The 19,363-nt window shown below is 41.7% G+C and overlaps 1 protein-coding gene across 1 annotated transcript in view; it reads left to right on the top strand.

Moving 5' to 3' along the window:
• arhgef19 (Rho guanine nucleotide exchange factor (GEF) 19) overlaps positions 1-19,363 on the top strand; it is a 29,479-nt gene that overhangs the window by 6,928 nt on the left and 3,188 nt on the right. The window contains exons 2-15 of the mRNA XM_074644612.1: positions 9,354-10,065; positions 11,373-11,834; positions 14,397-14,529; positions 14,616-14,701; positions 14,799-15,055; positions 15,165-15,325; positions 15,427-15,579; positions 16,839-16,968; positions 17,138-17,212; positions 17,305-17,394; positions 17,482-17,645; positions 18,795-18,953; positions 19,044-19,123; positions 19,209-19,313. Of these exons, the coding sequence (XP_074500713.1) occupies positions 9,375-10,065; positions 11,373-11,834; positions 14,397-14,529; positions 14,616-14,701; positions 14,799-15,055; positions 15,165-15,325; positions 15,427-15,579; positions 16,839-16,968; positions 17,138-17,212; positions 17,305-17,394; positions 17,482-17,645; positions 18,795-18,953; positions 19,044-19,123; positions 19,209-19,313 (2,746 nt within the window). The 5' untranslated portion in view covers positions 9,354-9,374. The remainder of the gene's footprint in view (positions 1-9,353; positions 10,066-11,372; positions 11,835-14,396; positions 14,530-14,615; positions 14,702-14,798; positions 15,056-15,164; positions 15,326-15,426; positions 15,580-16,838; positions 16,969-17,137; positions 17,213-17,304; positions 17,395-17,481; positions 17,646-18,794; positions 18,954-19,043; positions 19,124-19,208; positions 19,314-19,363) is intronic.

Below are 19,363 nucleotides of genomic sequence, written 5' to 3'. Positions count from 1 at the left end.
TTAAATGAGAGGTTGCTGTTTGTCCCTTTTTCAGTCAGCGGGAATCCCACCGGGTGAGACAAGGTCAGAGAAGGCCTCTCTACGTCTTGTCGCTTTCAATCAGAGACAGATAGCGTCTCAAACACACATTCAGGTGGGCCTTGTGTGTGATTGTAAAGCCAGTCTGTATCTTCATAGTGTCTGGGAAGGTCGTGGGTAAGTTGCCTGAGGCTTTAGAGGCGGATTAGGAGGACCCACACCATGTGTAAACATTTGGGCATATCTCCCCCCTCCACCTGCCTCCTCTGTAGCCTCTGGGGTGCTCACCTGTCTCAGAGTGGGTGGAGGCTCGAAGAGCAACGAATACAAAAAACTCCCTCACCTGATTTCACTCAACCATTCTCACACCATTCAGTGTCAGATCTTCCAAAAAAACAGCAGCTTAGTGCGTCAACTTGACATCTGGTACGCTTTCTCTGACAGGAACTCGCTGAGGAGTTTGTTTTGATTGAGAGATTTAGACGAAGCCCATTAAAATACCAAGAAGACACGCCCTGGCTTCCAATCCAGGTATTTTAAGTGTGCAAAAACAAAAATTCAAGTTACGTGCATTGCTATCAGCTGGGTCGAGACACATGGGTTAGACACATGGGAGATACATTTTACTGTACTGCAAAACCACATCATTCACTGACAAAAAACCTGCCTACCGCAAACAAGCACGAAATCGTATTGCATAATGTCTGATTTTTATCAACAAGTTCCCAGTTGCCTTTGATTGTTTTTACATCAACGCACGTCATAATTTGCATCAAAATAATTGGATGGAAAACCGGCACAAAAGACTGCAAAAAGATGAGGGGAAGATTTGAGGTTAGTACTTTAAATGGATAGTTCAGGTGTTTTAAAAGTGGGGTCGTATGAGGTACTTATCCATAGTAGGTGTATTATCTACAGTAGATGACGGTCGGCACGCCCCCAGTTTGTAGAAGCAGACAGGAGTTACCGCACGGAAGCAAAGCAATGTACTGCTGTGGACGGGGGCGGCAACAAAACGTATATTAGACACCTAAAAGAAAAGATTTCTTTAGGTGAGTCTTTCTTTTAGGTGTCTAAAATACAGTTAGCTGCCGGCCACGTCCCCAGCAGTACATTGCTTTGCATCCGTGCGGTAACTCCTGTCTGTTTCTCCAAACTTGGGGCGTGCCGACCGTCATCTACTGTAGGTAATACACTGACTATAGATAAGTACCTCATACAACCCCACTTCAAAACATCTGAACCATCCCTTTAAAGCTATTTTAGATCCACAGCAGCCTGCAACAACTAACCCTAACTACACAGCAGTCTGCTGCTTCAGTAAACACAAGAACATATTAATATATTCTGTGCTGAAGAGTAGCACAAACACTAATAAGTTGACATCCCACTGTTAAAACTTTTTAAATAATTTTAGTAATTCCAGTGGAAAAAAGGTTGTTGGCCAATTAACAGAATCTTATCACTTTCCAAGCAGTGATAGAAAGTGTTACAAAAACACAGAGAGACTGTGAGGATGGTTTTCCCAGAAGTGACGCTGAATGATGTCATGTCTTGTCTCGGCAGACAATGCTGGGCTCTTTAGTCTCCTGCTTGGCAATTAGTGGTCCGATGTGACCAAGTTAAACTGCGATCTCACACACACACATGAGCTGGTCACACCACACTGTCAGGACACTCCAGTCTGTCTGACCAAACACACCAGACCTATGCTCATGGAGGGAAAACTGTGCGGGGGGGAAGGGACAGACACTGAAGTTTCCACAGTCTGATCAATGTTAGATGAAATATTAGTTGGTTGGATATCCTTAACACTGCAAACAATAAATATGATCCTCCAACATGATTTTTAGTGACTTCCATCTGTGACCAGTACATAACAAAGCTCACAGTGTCCTCTAATTGAATAAAATGTCTTCCAGGGTATTTCCAGGGAATATTACAGTATGCAAATACTGGACACTACGGCGGCATAAATATCCCATAATGCTTTGTAGCAGTAACGACAACGTTCACAATGGCGGACAGCTCTATAACGTCAACAACGCTTCAATTTAAGTATAAGTATTAGATTTCACTTTTCTAGGCGTAATATAGTTTTTAAATTAGTTCAGACTTTATGATTCTCACAAATCATCGTTTAGTCATGTGAGGTTGGTACGGGTTACCATGGTTACGCGTCTCTAACTGGCAAGTAGGGTTCTCAGGAAGTGACGTGATAATTACAGCTCAGTGGGTCCAAGAAGATACATACTACTGTTTATCCACACAAAGGTATATTGTATAGTATTATAGTACACATATTGAGCAGTAGTGCATAGTATGAGATTTTGGACGCAGCGTGGCACAAAAAAATGACATCCCGACCTTCTTAATCCAACAAACCAAGCTCTGATGGGCTCGGTCTGGAACCAGGTTACTTTTACTGTGTATCACCACACAAACTACTGGAAAAATAACTGCTTTGGCATTAGGGCTGACCCGATTGCTTCAGTGCTTTGACCATTGCCATGGTAATTAACCTCCAATCAGTATTCGAATGCTTCGTTTTTTTGTTATACTTTGATATAAGTATGTAATGATAAAGTAGAAATCCCAAAGTGGCCCATGAAATAAGGAATAATTCCACAACCTTATTCATTATTCATGTTCAGCATGACTTATTATTAGTTATTCTCAGACGGATATCACTGTTTGTTGTGTGTAGAGGTGTGTGTGTGTACAGTAGTGCTGCAGCGGCACTGAAACGGGGTGGGGGGGATGGAGACAGACAGACAGAAGAACATGTCAGCCTGCAGCGCCGTGCCGGAAGCTTCGAATACCTTCGAATATTTCTCACCGAAGCGTCAAAGCCCAAAAAATGGTATTTGGGACAGCTCTATTTGGCATTTGTTGTTGACGTCAGAAAGAGAGTTTTTTTATACTTGAAAGCTGATATGGGTTGCATCCGGGGTCACCTCGTTGTAGGAACATCCATGTTTGAGCAGCTGAAAAGTAAATAGGGAGGAAATGTCGTGAAACTCAAACAGGTTTTTTGTACTATATTACACAAGAGGATGAGAAAGGACTTTTAATAGAGCCGCTCTCCTGGCAAACCCTGATTTAATCTCACAAGCTTAGTTTTAGCCTGGTAAACATCCACTGAGAATCTGTGTTCAGATCAGCAAACAGTTTGTTCCAGAAATGAGGACCAACGTAACAAAAAGTTCCTACACCAGATCTGAATCTTAGTTTATGTACAGTTACTGCCAAAACTGTGACGTCTTGAGGGAGGAGATATTTGCACAAATAACCGATAAGACTGGTGACATTCAGTATTTTTGCTATGCATTTCTCTGTCTCTCAGTACTTTCTGACTTGACCCTGTCTGTGGCACTGGGCCCTGAGGGTTCCTGAAGACTTATATCTTTAAAAAGGTGTCACAAATATATGGTTTCATTTTAAAAAAAAGACTAAATAATTTCACAAAAGAGCTGGGCACTGTAGTTTTTAGTAAATGTAACTAGAATAGGAATAAATGTTGCATTTTGTTTGGGGACTATTTTCAGCTGTGGATTAATACACTTTTGGTGTTCTAGTGAGTCTTTACAGCAGCAGGGTGGCGTATGTTGGAATAACTTAAAATAAACTACAGTATGTTCATAGTTGGATAAATTGATTGTTGTTTTTTTTTGTCTTTCTCATGGAATTTGTCACCAATAAAAAAAATATAGAAGACTTATTTTTTTAAAGCAGGCTGTACCGGGCCCGTGGAAAAACAGCCTTAGTAAACCACAACCTGATGATGTGAAAAATGTGCCAAATATAGCCCCAACTTGTGATGTCATCTTGGAAAGGTTCATGTTGATGATGTTCAACTTGAAGTAATGTCTGACCAACTGAAGCAAATACCTAATCAGCCTTTCAGGGCTACACTGAGCAAAACAAAGTAGATTGTTGTCATTTATTGACCCACATTGACAAACAGAGTATTAGTTAAACGACTCTTATAGTCTTGCATAGCCAGATCTATCCCCACAGTGCTGTGTGTGACTGCACACATTATCATTCTGCTATAGAGTAAAAAATGGTCTGGCTTGTTTGTACTTCTTTAAACCATCACATCGTCTTGGGCGGCGCTAAGCACAGGACAAACGGTAACAAGCAGATAGACAGGCAAAGTCCAGCCCCTTCCGGTCTTATTTTTCAAAAATATGAACGGTAGTCAACAGAGAGAGACAAATACATCTTTGATCCCATTTGAATTGTGCCATGAATTACACATATGATGTTTGTCAATTTAAAAGATAACTTTGCAAGTCAAGAAAGCCTCCGCTCAGTGAACTACATCTCTCATCTCACACAATATGCGTCACCAACACTAGCTAGCTAGTTAACTGCTATGTTTCACGCACAAATGAAAGGTTATCTTACCTGATGTGTTTTATCCAGCGACTCCTGGTCTTTTTATCAACCGGGAAGCGAAAGAACTGATGTGAGTACATCCCATTACGAAACACACAGGCATCGTAGTTTCAGTGAGAGAGACGTCACTTATGTGCCTTTTGGGTGTGAAGTCTTTCTAATTACTTTTTTTCACAGTCTGATACTTTTGCACAGTTTTGCAACAAACTGAGACTTTCTTGACTTGCAAAATTATCTTTTAAATTGACAAACATCATATGTGTGATTCATGGTGCAATTCAACGTTGACTACCGTTCATATTTTTTGTGAAATAATCCCATCTAATGGTGGTCCACCAGAAAGGTTGCTCTCTGTAGCGGAAGGGGAGGAGAATGCGATGAAATACGTGTCCAGTAGCAGGCTTATACCTACAGTCTATATCTGGTGAGTCAGACCACGATTTTTATAAACCAGGCACAGATATATTATGATCATTTTCCTCTCTGAAACCATAATGGTACATGTCCACAGCCTTTTCCACACTTCCCATTCATTGTCTGTGTAAGCAGCCGCGCAATGCAATCTGGTAGCGTGTCGGCGCGATTCGAGAGACGGGGCGTCACGTTGGCCGCTCCTCATTTGCATAAAGTTGAGGTCTAGGCTACTTTATGCAAATCCGGTGTGACACACAGCCTCTGAAAAACACCCTCGAGAAACTTTTAAACGAATCGTTGTCGATCCAAAATAAAGACAGATTCAGAGAAACACATTTCGGTGAACTATTTTCTTGATATACGAGCCGCCATGTTGGTTCCGGTGCGAAAACTAGGAGCAGCAGTCCACGAGGCAAAGCGTTCGTGCAATGAGGTGCCGAGTGTCTTGTGTATAGTGGCAGCCCATCAAGCGTCCAATGCTGGGAAGCGAGGCGATCCCTATCACAGCACTATCACACTCCCTAACATTAGAAAAGCAAACAGTGTAGAAGTGTATTTCTTCACATCCATGAACCGCAAACAGATCCAACAGTGAATCCATTTGTTTGAACATTCATATCTCCCCTCTGGCGAACATCAAACAAACTTTAATTATGTTATTACACAACATTTGGCTCCGTCGTGAAGCTGAATCAGCAGCAATGGATTTATGCTCATATTTATGTGCTACACTCCATTAAAGGATTATTCTGAGACATTTATGATGAAAAATATCACAATTAAAAAAGCTCCTCGTATGACTGCTGGCATTAAAGGCATGCCAGAGTGCCATTCATTAACTGCTGTATGCAGACATGGCGTCTTAGAGCAGCCTAGTGAAATTACAGGGGAAACACTGGCAGCAAAGTCCATAACAGTCACAAATAACACCCTGCTATGACAAGGGAAATTACACGTCTTTGGAATTGAAATCTTAATCGCGTGATATAATTGTATCAGCGTGAGGAATGTGCAGTACGTGTAATCGGATGCTTTCATGCTGTGATGAATGTGGTAGTGAGGCTTATTGTCGGTTTTTGGGATCTTTGAGGTTTCTTGATCAAATGAGCAGATAACTAATTTAATACAAAGAGTATGTTGATTTATGATGACTCGGCTGTTGATGGAGGATTATGTGAACATTTATTCATTAGGATAATATTGAAAGATAAGATGATCATGGAGATACAGTTTGTGTACTTTAAAGCGAGATTTGTCAGGTATTTATTACTCTTATCAACATAGGCAAATATGCTGCTTTATGCAACTATATGTGTATATTTATTAATGTAAATCAATTACCAACACAAAACTATGACAAATATTGTCCAGAAACAGTCACGGGTACTGCATTTAGCATAATAAATATGCTCAAATCATAACATTGTAAACTCAAGCCCAACAGGCAACAACAGCTGTCAGTGTGTCAGTGTGCTGACTTGACTATGACTTGCCTCAAACTGCATGTGATTATCATAAAGTGGGCACGTCTGTAAAGGGGAGACTCGTGGGTACCCATAGAACCCATTTTCATTCACATATCTTGAGGTCAGAGGTCAAGGCGCTCCTTTGAAAATGTCAATGACAGTTTTTCCTCGCCAAAATTTAGAGCAAGTTTATGGCATTATTTAACCTCCTTCACAACAATCTAGTATGACATGTTGGTACCAATGGATTCCTTGGGCTTTTGTAGTTTAATATGATGCCAGTATCTTCACTGTAGCTTTAAAACTTGCATTAATGCATTAAAGAAATTAGTGGCGTTAAAGCGATTTTGCGTTAAAACTTTGACAGCCCTAGACCTGATTTAGTGGTAAGAAAAGTTTGGTTAATACTGTACATCTACAGCAGGATTACAGTTTAACCAGCCAGTAATCACATTCAGACACCAGTAAGCTTGTGTCATTATGCAACAGTGGTCTGGATGTGTTTATATGGCTCAGTGGCTGCACTATATGAGTGGATCAGTATAAGCAGTTCCCACACCCTCTCAGGTGTCCTGTGCTCAGGGCAGCCTGGCTCAGGTACTCAGATAAAGGCTGCCTTTGTCTGCAGCAGGGAACAGGTAACCATTTGTGCCCGCAGTACTGTGTGTGTGTGTGTGTGTGTGTGTGTGTGCACTTGTGTTTGTGTGTGTGCATACATGCATGCAAACGCATGTGTGTGAGTGTAGCAGAGAAACAGAGAGAGAGAGATAGGATTGACTGGGCTGCCTGAGCAGGTGTGGCTTTTCAACAGCCTCATATTCACAGCACACATGTGCTCTCAATAAAGAGGAAGGTAAACTATTATTTCCAGGCTGTGATTCTCCAGGCAAACAAACACCATCCTAAACAAAGTTATACTTTCAGGAAAAGCATTAATGTATGCTTTCATCCTCTTAAATTACACTCCTATGTAAATTACAGGTGTACAGTTTAATGTGATAGTACTTACTATAATGTAAAATAAGGCGGCAACCTCCGGGTCTGAGAAGTGAAGCCAATGCTGAAGCGCCTTACCTTGCATTCTTTCTAATAGCCAGCAGGGGGCGACTCCTCTGGTTGCAAAAAGAAGTCTGATTGTAGAGAAGTCTATGAGAAAATGAGTCTACTTCTCACTTGATTTATTACCTCAGTAAACATTGTAAACATGAGTTTATGGTCTCAATCGCTAGTTTCAAGTCTTCTTCAATACAGCATGATGTTCATTTAGTAAATTATGGTCCCATTTAGAGTCAAATAGACCATAAAGCAGGGGATGCTTTAGGGCGTGGCTACCTTGTGATTGACAGGTCGCTACCACGGTGTTGTCCGGTCTGGGAGTTGTCCGTGTTCTGTTCATCAAAGTTAATTATAACTTTTTTGATCGCCTAAAAATGTCTCATTCAGCGTTCGGTTGTACTTAACTCCACCCTCTCGTGTCACTTCTGGTTGCAAAAACCAAGATGGCAACGGCCAAAATGCCGAACACGAGGCTTCAAGACAGCAGTCCACAAACCAATGAGTGACGTCACGGTGACCAAGTCCACTTTTTTATATACAGTCTATGCGTAAAAAATGCAAACTGTAAATTACAAATAGAATGCATTACTGGAGGATATCATTTCTTAGCATCATCCATGACAAAGACCACTGACAGCTGGTGTTGCCTGTTGGGCTTGAGTTTGCCATGTTGTGATTTGAGCATATTTTTATGCTAAATGCAGTACCTGTGAGGGTTTCTGGACAATATTTGTCATTGTTTTGTGTTGTTAATTGATTTCCAATAATAAATATATACATACATTTGCATAAAGCAGCATAATTGCCCACTTCCATGTTGATAAGAGTATTAAACACTTGACAAATCTCCCTTTAAGGTACATTTTGAACAGATAAAAAATGTGGGATTAATTTGCATTTAATCACGATAAATCATGTACAATCATGCAATTAATCACGATTAGATATTTTAAGCGATTGACAGCCCTATTTAATTTACAGTATTATTACAAAAAAAATAGAAGAATAGTGTACCTTAACTTTGTTTGGATATAAGGTGCTGCTTTTTTACGGTATTTTGAAAATGATGTGGGACTGTGACTTTGGTGAAATGTGTCTAAATAACAAATATAAAACCAGTTTACCTCTGCATCCCTCCTCTGTGCATACACAGTTTTATATGAGACCGTCTGTGTTGTATGTTAGCGTGTGTACAGTTCCTTTTACCTGGTGGTTAAGTCCAGGAGATGAGGATTAGCTGTTCAGGAAGCAGATGGGTAAGAAGAGACAGAGCTCCACAAGTGTGTGTTTTAACAGCCTGTCAGGAGAGCTAACTTTATGAGCCGCTGCAGACGCTCACTGTGAATATTCAATCACAAGAGGTGCCTGCTAGTTAATGTGAGCTGACAGGAAGACAAACTGGCAAACCACCAGAGTGATTGATGAGTATAGATCTCAGGTGAAAGGTGAGAGTGCTTAGGATGTACTGTACTCCGTCTGTCTGTCTGTCTGTCTGTTGTGGTATTCTGTCTGGAGGCTGGTGTGTGTCTAGATGTTAAATACAGGTGCTGGATGCTGAGAGGTCTTTAATTAGAGCAGGAAGACACGGCTCAGGAGATACACTACACCTTAATGTATGTGTGTTCGTGCTGGTACGTGTGTGTGTGACTGGGAAACATCCTGCACGTGTCGATAGTTTCAGAGTCCATCCTGCTAATTCCAGGAGTGTAGAGGGTATTTTTTCAAGTCAAGAGGAGGGTCCAAATAAAATAGTGTGGAGAGTCTTGCCTTTTTAAAAAGTTAAACATAAGATTCAACCCCCTCTCCCTACACTAATCATTTTAACACAGTCCCTTTTAATAAGGTATAATCAAGTAATGAATTCATACATTTAAAAGAAATAATTTTGCATTTAAATGAGACATTAATAAAGTCAAACAAAATGATAAAAAGATCATGTGGAATATTTTTTAGTAAAACATATTAAATAGTTCTTCTCCCTCTCTTCTTCTGCAGCTCCCATGTGTTCGTTCAGCCATGCTTCCTGGGTATGGATTCTCACCTTTTCCTGATTTCCAACCCCACCTTCACTCTCTTCGCTGCCGAGGAGAGAGTCCCAGCATGTGGATCCCTGGCTCAGGGGAGTCCCAGGCTCTGAGCGAGGCCCAGGAGGACAGGCCTCTCCTCCACCCCTGTCACCACAAGCATGTCGCCGTGTGCCAGCAGGAAACATTGGCGTTTATTGAGCTACAGCCACCAGTGACTCCTAAACTAAACGGTCTCGGCTCTCCGAGGCCGACTGTTATTCCAGAGGCACAATGCACGACACACTCTGTGACCCTGAATTGTTTCAGACACAAACTAAATGAACTGAATGACAAGCAGAACGGCTGCCACAGGACAGACAATGAGCACGAAACAACGTTGAATTTGAACTCTCATACACCTGCGAGTGACTGTGAGCTTGAATGCCATAACGGCATCAGGACTTCTTTGCAGGAGCAGACAGAAAAACCTCGTAGTGTCACAACAATATGTCGTCCTCTCTACGCGGCGCTCAGCCTCCCTCTGCCGTTCCCTCTGTCCTCTCTATACTCCGACAGAGACTCCTGGGAATCTCAGTTACCTTGCTCCCCATCCTCACCTGAAGGTCCCGGGTTTCAGAGCCTTGACTCCTGCCAGCTGCAGAGGAGGACGTCACAGGGTTCAGTGAAAGAGAAGTCTATCCGTGAGTGTGCCGATTCTTTCCACTATGGACTAAGATGACATAACAAATCAGGCTTTAAAAGCTCTTTACATGCTTCCTTGTAAGGGGAGACATCCCATGAAAAGGGTAGAAAATGAAAAAAACTAGGGCTATCAATCGATTAAATTATTTAATTGCTATTGATCGCATGTCTGTCCATAGTTAATCACAAATCAATCACACATTTTTACCTGTTCAAAATGTACCTTAAAGGGAGGTTTGTCAAGTATTTAATACTCTTATCAACATGGGAGTGGACAAATATGCTGCTTTATGCAAATGTATGTATATATTTATTATTGGTAATCAATTAACAACACAAAACAGCATTTAGCATAAAAAATATATGCTCAAATCATAACATGGCAAACTGCAGCCCAACAGGCAACAACAGCTGTCAGTGTGTCAGTGAGCTGACTTGACTATGACTTGCCCCAAACTGCATGTGATTATCATAAAGTGGGCATGTATGTAAAGGGGAGACTCGTGGGTACCCATAGAACCCATTCACATATCTTGAGGTCAGAGGTCAAGGACCCCTTTGAAAATGACCATGACCGTTTTTCCTCGCCAAAATTGAGCGCAAGTTTGGAGTGTTTTTTAGCCTCCTACTCGACAAGATAGTATGATATGGTTGATACCAATGGATTCCTTGGGTTTTCTAGTCATATGATACCAGTATTTTATCAGCTTTAAAGCTGAGACCACTACAACATAAAAATCGCAAGTTGCGTTAATGTGTTAAAGAAATTAGTGGTGTTAAAATAAATTTGCTTAAAAGCCTTAAGAATATAGATAGGAATGAAATATGAAAGTTTGGTGGATGTAAGTGCTACTGAAGTGGAGATTTCTGGCTCAGAGTTGGAGAGAAAAGTAATTTTTGAGAAAACAGCCTTTAAAGATATGAATTGTAAATTCCATACATTTTGCACACTAAAGGTGAATAGGGTAAAAATCTTTAACCAACAGATATCACCATGAAACTTCCCCAGCTGATTACTAACATTGAGACGATTATTTTTTGTATTACAATTTTTCTGAAATGTTATGTTTAAATATGCAAATGAGGCTTTATCTAATGTTAACATTTGGTGAATTTAGGAGAAATGTACAGACCCGAATAGACAAAGTAGTAAATGAAACACCTAAATGTGTATTTAGGATGTTTTCTTTTCACTAGTCTGAAAGAAGACATGTTATGGCAGCAAAATTTACCAGTTTATGAAAGGACAATGTTTTTGCCTGGTGTGCCTCCTCATAATCCAATAAAGTTATTTTCTTGTTTCCAGGGCGAAAGATCCAGGTTTACTCCCCAGACAGCCAGAGCGATGAATCTCTCAGCAGCCCAATCCTGGACGCAGACTATATCTTCCCAGGACCTTTTGCATCTTTCCTGGAGGAGGACCTCAGTGGATTATCTTCTCTGGAGGCCATTTCAAGCCCTTCATCCACAGACGATGATATTTTTAATGTACCTGCAGAACCCCTGCAAATAATAGAGGACTCAATGCCAGGGGTGGGGGAAGACGGTGGGAGTGTAGAGAGATCAAGTGCCACAGGGGGGAGCTTTTTGCCACGCAGTCGTCAGGGGGATCAAGAACGGCGGCGCTTCTCAGCTTCAGAACTGATATCCAGACTGCAGCTGTCTCAGAGGAAGAGCTCCTTCACCTTGAAGCTGGGGAAGTCGCTGTCTGCACGGGTTGCCTCCAGAGACAGACAGAGTGCCAACAGCATCAGCCCCAATGCCGACTGTGAGTAGAAAACAGAACCAATATCACGGTAACATTTCATTCAAAAGTAGTCCATAAACCTAGCCCAACCAAGAGCAATATAAAACCCATTACAAATAAATACCACAAACAGTGATTTAAAGAACACAAGTTCAATGGTCTCATCTTCAACAAAGACAAAATATTTATGCAGATTGGTGACAAAGTAAAGGACAAACCAACTTAAAGGGATAGTATTAATCTCAGTTTAAAGTAGCAGTAGGCAGTATATTTTTGGCATCATTGGGCAAAAACTCCATAATAACCTTTCAGCATATTGTTATTCAAGTGTTCTGAGAGATAACTAGACTTCTGCACCTCCTCATGGCTCTGTTTTCAGGCTTTAGAAAATCTAGCCATGACGGGAGACTTTGACCAATCACAGGTCATTTCATTGAGAGAGCGTTCCTATTGGCTGTGCTCCGGTCATGTGACGGGTACTTGGCGTTCCTTCACCAGATTTCACAATGGTTGCCGTGTCACAAACTTTCTCATTTTACAGCTAAACAGTGCACTACAAGATGATTCTGAAAACATTTGAGGCGAGAAATAGGCATTAACGTAACATAATATTGATTCATATTTGATCAGCGCTGCCTAGTTTGACCGTTTGGTCGGAGTTCGCGAGTGATTGACAGCCGGCTCTCGTAGACAGCAGATGGACAGCAGACCTCAGGTCAGCTCTTACTGCTTGTTTTCCTCCGGTATGTGAAATCTTACAGATGCCGTTAGGAGCACCGAAGGACACAGAGGCACATGATTTTTTTCAGGTTACCTGTTTCATGCACTACTGTCACAATATAGAGACCGTTTTATAAAAATAACTTTTTTTAATCATATTTGCTCCAATCTCGCCTAATTCAGCTTTAAGTGTACGCTATATTTAGAATATTTTCCGACAGGGAACTGAACTGAAAATGAAACTTAGCTATACTGTTTTTGTCAATAGAGTCTGCTTGCTTTGACGAGAGCATAGATAAGTTTCACGTTCAGTTCAGCTCCCTGTCAGAAAGGGCTGTCTGACAGCAAGATAAAGCGGTGAAATATTAGCGTACACTTAAACTGATATTGATTTTTTTAGGTGGGCCTTTCTTTTAGGTGTCTAAAACACGTTTTGCTGTCAGCCCCGTCCACAGCAGTACTTAACGTTGCGTCTGGCGCAGTAACTCCTGTCTGCTTCTCCAAACTGGGGGCGAGCCGACCGCCTTATACAACCCCCGTTTCAAAACACTCAAATTATCCCTTTAAAGTGTGAGGGTTAAGACCTTCAGTGCTCCTGCATATCAGTCAATGTCAAACCTCAATCATTTGCGCTGTTGTATGACAGAAAACTAGTCATTAACTTCTGTTACTTGTGTCCAGACTTGTTTCCAGAGGGCAAAGGTCAACATTTGGAACACCTGGAATTCTAGTCAATCAACTACACGACTGACAGACATGTAATTAACTGAGAGAGTAACTGTACGTAACTGATGAATGGATCATAATCATTTAAACAATTATCAACAGATTAATCATAAATGAAAATAATTATTGGGGGTTTAAGATGCTGACTTTGTAATCGCAATGTGCCCGGTGCAAGTACATGTCATCTTCCTCTCTTTCACTCCTTATTTCCAGTCACCTCTCGTCTCTTTACTCTCTCTTAAAGGCTAAAATGTCTGAAAATATACTGGGGAAAAGAAAATATTTGTTACCCCCAAAGACTAGGTTACTGTGTAAATTTGATGTTTGGTAGATTAAAGTTACTACAAGGAACTTTTAACTGGTTATGAAACGGTCTCAATATAATGCTGATGCCTCTATATGACCTACATACAGTCAGCAAATGTGACCATCTGCGAGAATATTGTCTATTTCTATATAGTTATTCTTAATGCCTGTCATCAGGTCAGATTCCTCGCGAAATCAGACGAAACGATTTACGGCATGCAGGTTCACCGGAAACTCCTCCAGCTCAGACTCCATCAGCAATCAGCCCGCTTCAGACAGACCCAGATCCGGCCTCGCTACCACATTCGACCTGCAGTCGGAGCTCCGCACCCGGCAGCAGCGGCTCTTCCTCCGTTCAGGAGCAGAGCTTCGCCTCGCTGCTCCACCGGTCCCCACTGGGAGTCAACACCGACACCACGCTGCTGGAGGCTCAGGCCATATTGCTGGGCCCGCTGGGGAAAAGGAGGCACGGGAGAACCAGAACCAGGACTGAGCGGAGCAGACTGTCTTTTTTGTTTTCTAAAGGGAATCTGGTGCTCAGAAACACTACCGCTTTTGTCCACAGGGGCCGCCAAAATCAACACAAAATGAAAGTTCCTCGTAGTAGCTTTAAGAAGAAGAAGAAGGCACAAATAGATGAACTGAGAGCCTGAAACAGCTGATTATATCAAGAAGCTGTTCTGTAAACTACAAGTGCTGCTGAAGTTTTACCTCCTAAGAAGTTGTCCCTAAACATCCAGAAAGGTTCAAACAGAGTAATGTTATTGCATGAGGTCTATTGCTTCTTCCATGGACCTCACACCTGCACCGTGTGCTTTTTATCCTCTTTAGATAAGTCCAACTCCAGGCACCGCAGCTCAGGAGGCTCTAGTGATAGCGCCCCCCACAGTCCTGTAGGACCTACACCCACTCTGCCCAGCAGTGACAATGGCATGCCTTTGCATCGGTGGAGCACAAAACTCGGGTAAATATGGACTTAAACTATTTCCACACATAAACTGCAAAGATTAAAGGACATGTATTGACGTCAGTTCACATGCTATTCTACAGAATACGGAAGAAATCCATAGAGGAAGAGTTCTGCACGCTTCCAACTGTCGCTAGTTCGAATCGCTTATCACGGTTTTTGCCTAGTTGTAAGTTTACCTGAACTATTTTTTTTAAGCTATTGCACTTAGTTAAACCGAGACTTGATTGAGTTTTCCTGTAACATCCCTTTTCACTGTGCTGCAGCGATTCTGTACCAGGAATACAGTGACGTGGCCATCAACAGAGAGATCCAGAGGCAGCAGGGGAAGGAGCCGGGCACAGAGGAGGAGGGGCTCAGGGATGAGGGTTCAGACGGGACCCCGTCTCCTTCTAATTTGTCTCCATCCAGCTCCTTTCGCTCATCACGAGGCTCTGCTTTTGCACTGTGGCAGGACATCCCCGATGTTCGAACCAGCGGCCAGCTCGACAACTTCAGCAACGAGGAACGGAAACTACAGGAGGTGAATGAGACATTGCAGATGTTTTTTTCTCTTTTGGACCGCCACATCTGTTTGCTAGTTAATTTTACTGTAGATGGCTGGCTGACCAACTGTCTCTTCCTCAACTCAGGCAAAGTTTGAGCTGGTGACGTCGGAGGCGTCGTACATTCGTAGTTTGACGATCGCGGTGGACCACTTCATGTTATCGCAAGAGGTCGCCGAGTGTCTCGGCGCTCAGGATAAGCAGTGGCTCTTCTCCAAGCTGCCTGAAGTCAAAGGTGTCAGTGAGAGGTGATGTAATGAGCTGCTGATATGATTCTGTCTTTATTTTAACATCTCCGTCATCGTGTGTCCTCCTCTAAATGTATTTTCTGCTGACTCGGTGCCTGCAGGTTTCTTCAGGACCTGGAGCACCGGCTGGAGGAAGACATTCTGCGTTTTGACGTGTGCGACATCGTCCTGGAGCACTGCCCGGCTCTGCGAAGGGTTTATTTACCTTATGTAACCAACCAGGCGTACCAGGAGCAGACGTACCAACGTTTGCTGTGAGTAACTGCTTTCATCACATGTATAACATATCAGCTGTTTGAGACCTAGATATATATGTTAGGCTGCATTCATACCAGATCAGGCGGTGCAATGAAAACACAAGACTTCCTATACATTTTCAATGAAAATAATGAAACCTTTATTGCCCCTAGGGGAATTTGCTTTGCACAATGAGCATCAAAGACTATCAAGAAAACATCAACAACCATATATGACATGCACATAATATAACATACAGAATGAGCATCATAAAAACATCATAAAAAAGCATCATTTGGGAAATCAATAAAGCTGAATGCTGCGTGAGACAAAGAATGTGATGCCTCTTTAAGTACATATTCAGGCCTTAGAGGGTGCGATGGATTTGGGGGTAGCATGTTTGGGCTGCGGCTGCTGAAAAAAAATGCAGTAGCCTGCGGCGGAAAAGTAGAAACAAAAATCAATTTTTGGAGAAACGCAACCCGACGTCACGCTACAGTGGCCAATCACATAACCGGTGATCTACAGCTGTACAACCCAGTCATGTGGGAACAAAAGAAGTTAATTGTCGCAGTTATTGGGCCGTAAAGTGACTCTCCCACCCCGCTGTAAAACCAATGTGAATGCAGCCTTAGGGGTGTGAATCTTTTGGTATCTCACGATTTGATTCAAAATCGATTCTCGATTAAAAACTGCATGAAAATGTTTTCCAGTTTAGGAGATGGGAGATTTATCAATCTTCACGGTGATCTCTGACACTAAAACCTGAATGCTGCTTCCTGTCATCCTGTATAAGTATATGTATATGTAACTTTAATTAGAAAGAACATTATACAGTTGTATGAAAGTCCGATTTTGTACAGATGATCATGTATGTACAGAACAAAATAAAAAAGAATAAAGTGTGAAAATTATATTAATTAATTTATTTATAAATCATTTTTTGGAAGTTCAGAATCAAAGAATCAATTCAGAACTGTAGAAGATATCGCAATTCTTACATCAATCATTTTTTCCCCCCTCGCCTAATATATGTAAAAGTATCTAGGCACTATCTCTCTGTGCACACTGCGGCTGTAGTGTATAAACTGTCCATGATTTCCTCTAAGGGTGCTCCGGTATTATTTTACACCTGCATGACTTAACTTGCAGATGGTTCATCTAGAGGAGGCTTAACATTTTTCTTTCCAGGGCAAAAAGCATGCTGGAATTCACACCCACTTTCACCAAAAGTCATTAAAGTGTTTCTCTAAATATAATCGTCTTGTCCTCTCAGGCACGAGAACCCTCGTTTCCCCGGCATCCTGGCTCGTTTGGAGGAGGACCCCATCTGCCAAAGACTTCCTCTGACCTCTTTTCTGATCCTCCCGTTTCAGAGAATCACACGGCTTAAAATGCTGGTGGAGGTAAACATTAACTGCAGAATTCATGTTTGCACTTGAAACCTAATTACGTGGAACTGTAAATGGGATAATATTTGGACCGGCTAAGCAATTTGCCGCATTTTTTTTCCCCCAACGACAAGAGTATTGTTTTCTCTTTTGGCATGCCTTCAAAAACGTCTTTACTTTTCAGAACATCTTAAAGAGGACGACACCGGGCTCCCGGGATGAGGACACTGCCACTAAAGCTTTCAATGAGCTAAAAAAGGTGGTGATTATCATCTCTAATAGCCAGTTGGATGAGTACCAGTATTATCAGTGGTGAAGCACAGCAGTAATAACCACGTTGTGTCTTCTTAGATCATCAAAGAATGTAACTCCAGTGTGCAGTCGATGAAGAGGATGGAGGAACTTATTCACCTCAATAAGAAAATCAATTTTGAGGGAAAGGTGAATGAAATTGTTCATTTTATTTTATTTATCTGTATTGTTAACATTTGTTTTTCTTATTCACCGTCTTATTTCCTTTGTTTGCAGATCTTCCCTCTGATCTCTCAGTCCCGCTGGCTGGTGAAACACGGTGAACTCCTGGAGGTGGACACTCAGATGATGAGTATTTCCGGTTCAAAGCTCAAGTTGCCCACCAAGCCTGTGTACCTCCACCTGTTCAATGACTGTCTGCTGCTGTCCAGGAGGAAGGAGTGAGTGATATTCAGCCGATACAAAGAGACCAAGAACTAAAATATTGCTTGACTGATTGATGATAGGCAATAAGGAACATTTAGAAAATGTGTTAAATATAAGTTGAAGGATAAGTCTCTCTTAATAAAAAACTCACATGCCATATATGCACGTTGAAACAGTAATAGGTCGCCATAATCATTCCTTCTCTCGTACTGGCTGTGCAGCAATCCCCTCCCAGCGCAACAACACTGTAATGAATTGAGAACAAAATCCACTATGCCTATTTTGTGCAAAAATGCATACTAAAGTTTAACCTAAGCTAATATGAGCTTCAGCAATCTGAGGTGGCAAAATCAAATGCATCCAAAAATAGTCCATGTTGTCCAAAAGTCTAGAAATAGAAAAAACAGGAAGTACGGTATCCTTCCACCACAGTTACACAAGTACACTGTGTAGGGAGTCCACAAAGAGGGAATTTCTCTAAAAGAAATACTATATTTTAATAAAAATATATTAAATTATATAAATGATTAAAGCAAGTTTTGTTTTTAAGCTTTTGGGGTATTATCTATAGTAATATTAATGGTAAAAAATGATGTAAAATTGCATAGTTTTAGGTCAATAACCTTAAACCTTTCTTGAGGAGGGGGACCTCCAAACCCCCACCGCAAATTTATACCAGTTCTTCGCCTGTGGGTTTTTAATTGAAAAAAAATGATCTTCTTATGTTACCGTTGTGCACACAGGCCTAGTTGGCTGATGACCTAACTTTGTCTTGACATATTGTTGACGTATTGTCTCATAATGATGACTTTCATATTCTGTTTACTGATCAGGGGGGCACTCTATTTAATATTTGTCGCTGTCTTTAAAGTTGCCATGGCATATTGTGAAGGGCCTCCAAAACATCTGTTGCCCCGCGGCCTCAAGTAATATTAAGGCGCCTCTGCCACCACCTATCCACCACCCCCATGGCTCTAAGATTAATGGTCTGAAGACAACACATAGGGTTTCACCAGGATTATCCATAAACATACATCATCAGAATAATTTGAAATATGATACAATGACAAAAATCTACACATAGACACAAGACTCACCAGCTGGTTATTAGACATGCACTGTCTGCTGGTGATCTTGATAGTAAAACAACATTGTTCTTGCAGTACGTGGAAGTTCATGGTGTTCGTTCACGCCAAGATAGGACAGCTGAAAGTGAAGGATCTCAGTCTGAAGCTGCAGGGCATCTCAGGCTTCATCTTCCACCTGCAGCTGTGTGAAGGCCAACAGCTCAAACACCAGATCCTGCTCAAGTCACACACTGAGTGAGTAACAACAATAATTTAGCTTCAGTCCACAACTGGATGCTTTAGTAGACGGGCCTCTAACTGCCCTTCTTTCTTGTGTCTACCAAGGAGCGGGAAGCAGAGATGGATCACAGCCATGTTTCCATCTGATCCACGCGAAGACATCGAGCATGCCAGTGAGAATGATGGTCAGTAGAGAGCTTTAGGTGCACTATGAATCAGTATGAACCTTTTAATCCTCTCATTCATCTTTTTCTTGTTTTATCCTCTTAGATATATCCCAGGTTCAGTGCATCAAAAGCTATCAGGCCCAAGAGCACGATGAGTTAACGCTGGAGAAGGCCGACATTCTTCACGCTAAGACCATTACAAGTGATGGTAAGAAGCTGGATAAAGTCCTCTTTTAGATAAACTGCATTCCAATCTCA

Source organism: Sebastes fasciatus, chromosome 8 (assembly GCF_043250625.1).
Source record: "Sebastes fasciatus isolate fSebFas1 chromosome 8, fSebFas1.pri, whole genome shotgun sequence".
NCBI lineage: Eukaryota > Metazoa > Chordata > Actinopteri > Perciformes > Sebastidae > Sebastes > Sebastes fasciatus.
Note: the sequence above shows the minus strand (reverse complement) of the source record. Positions and strands in the feature narration are given on the sequence as shown.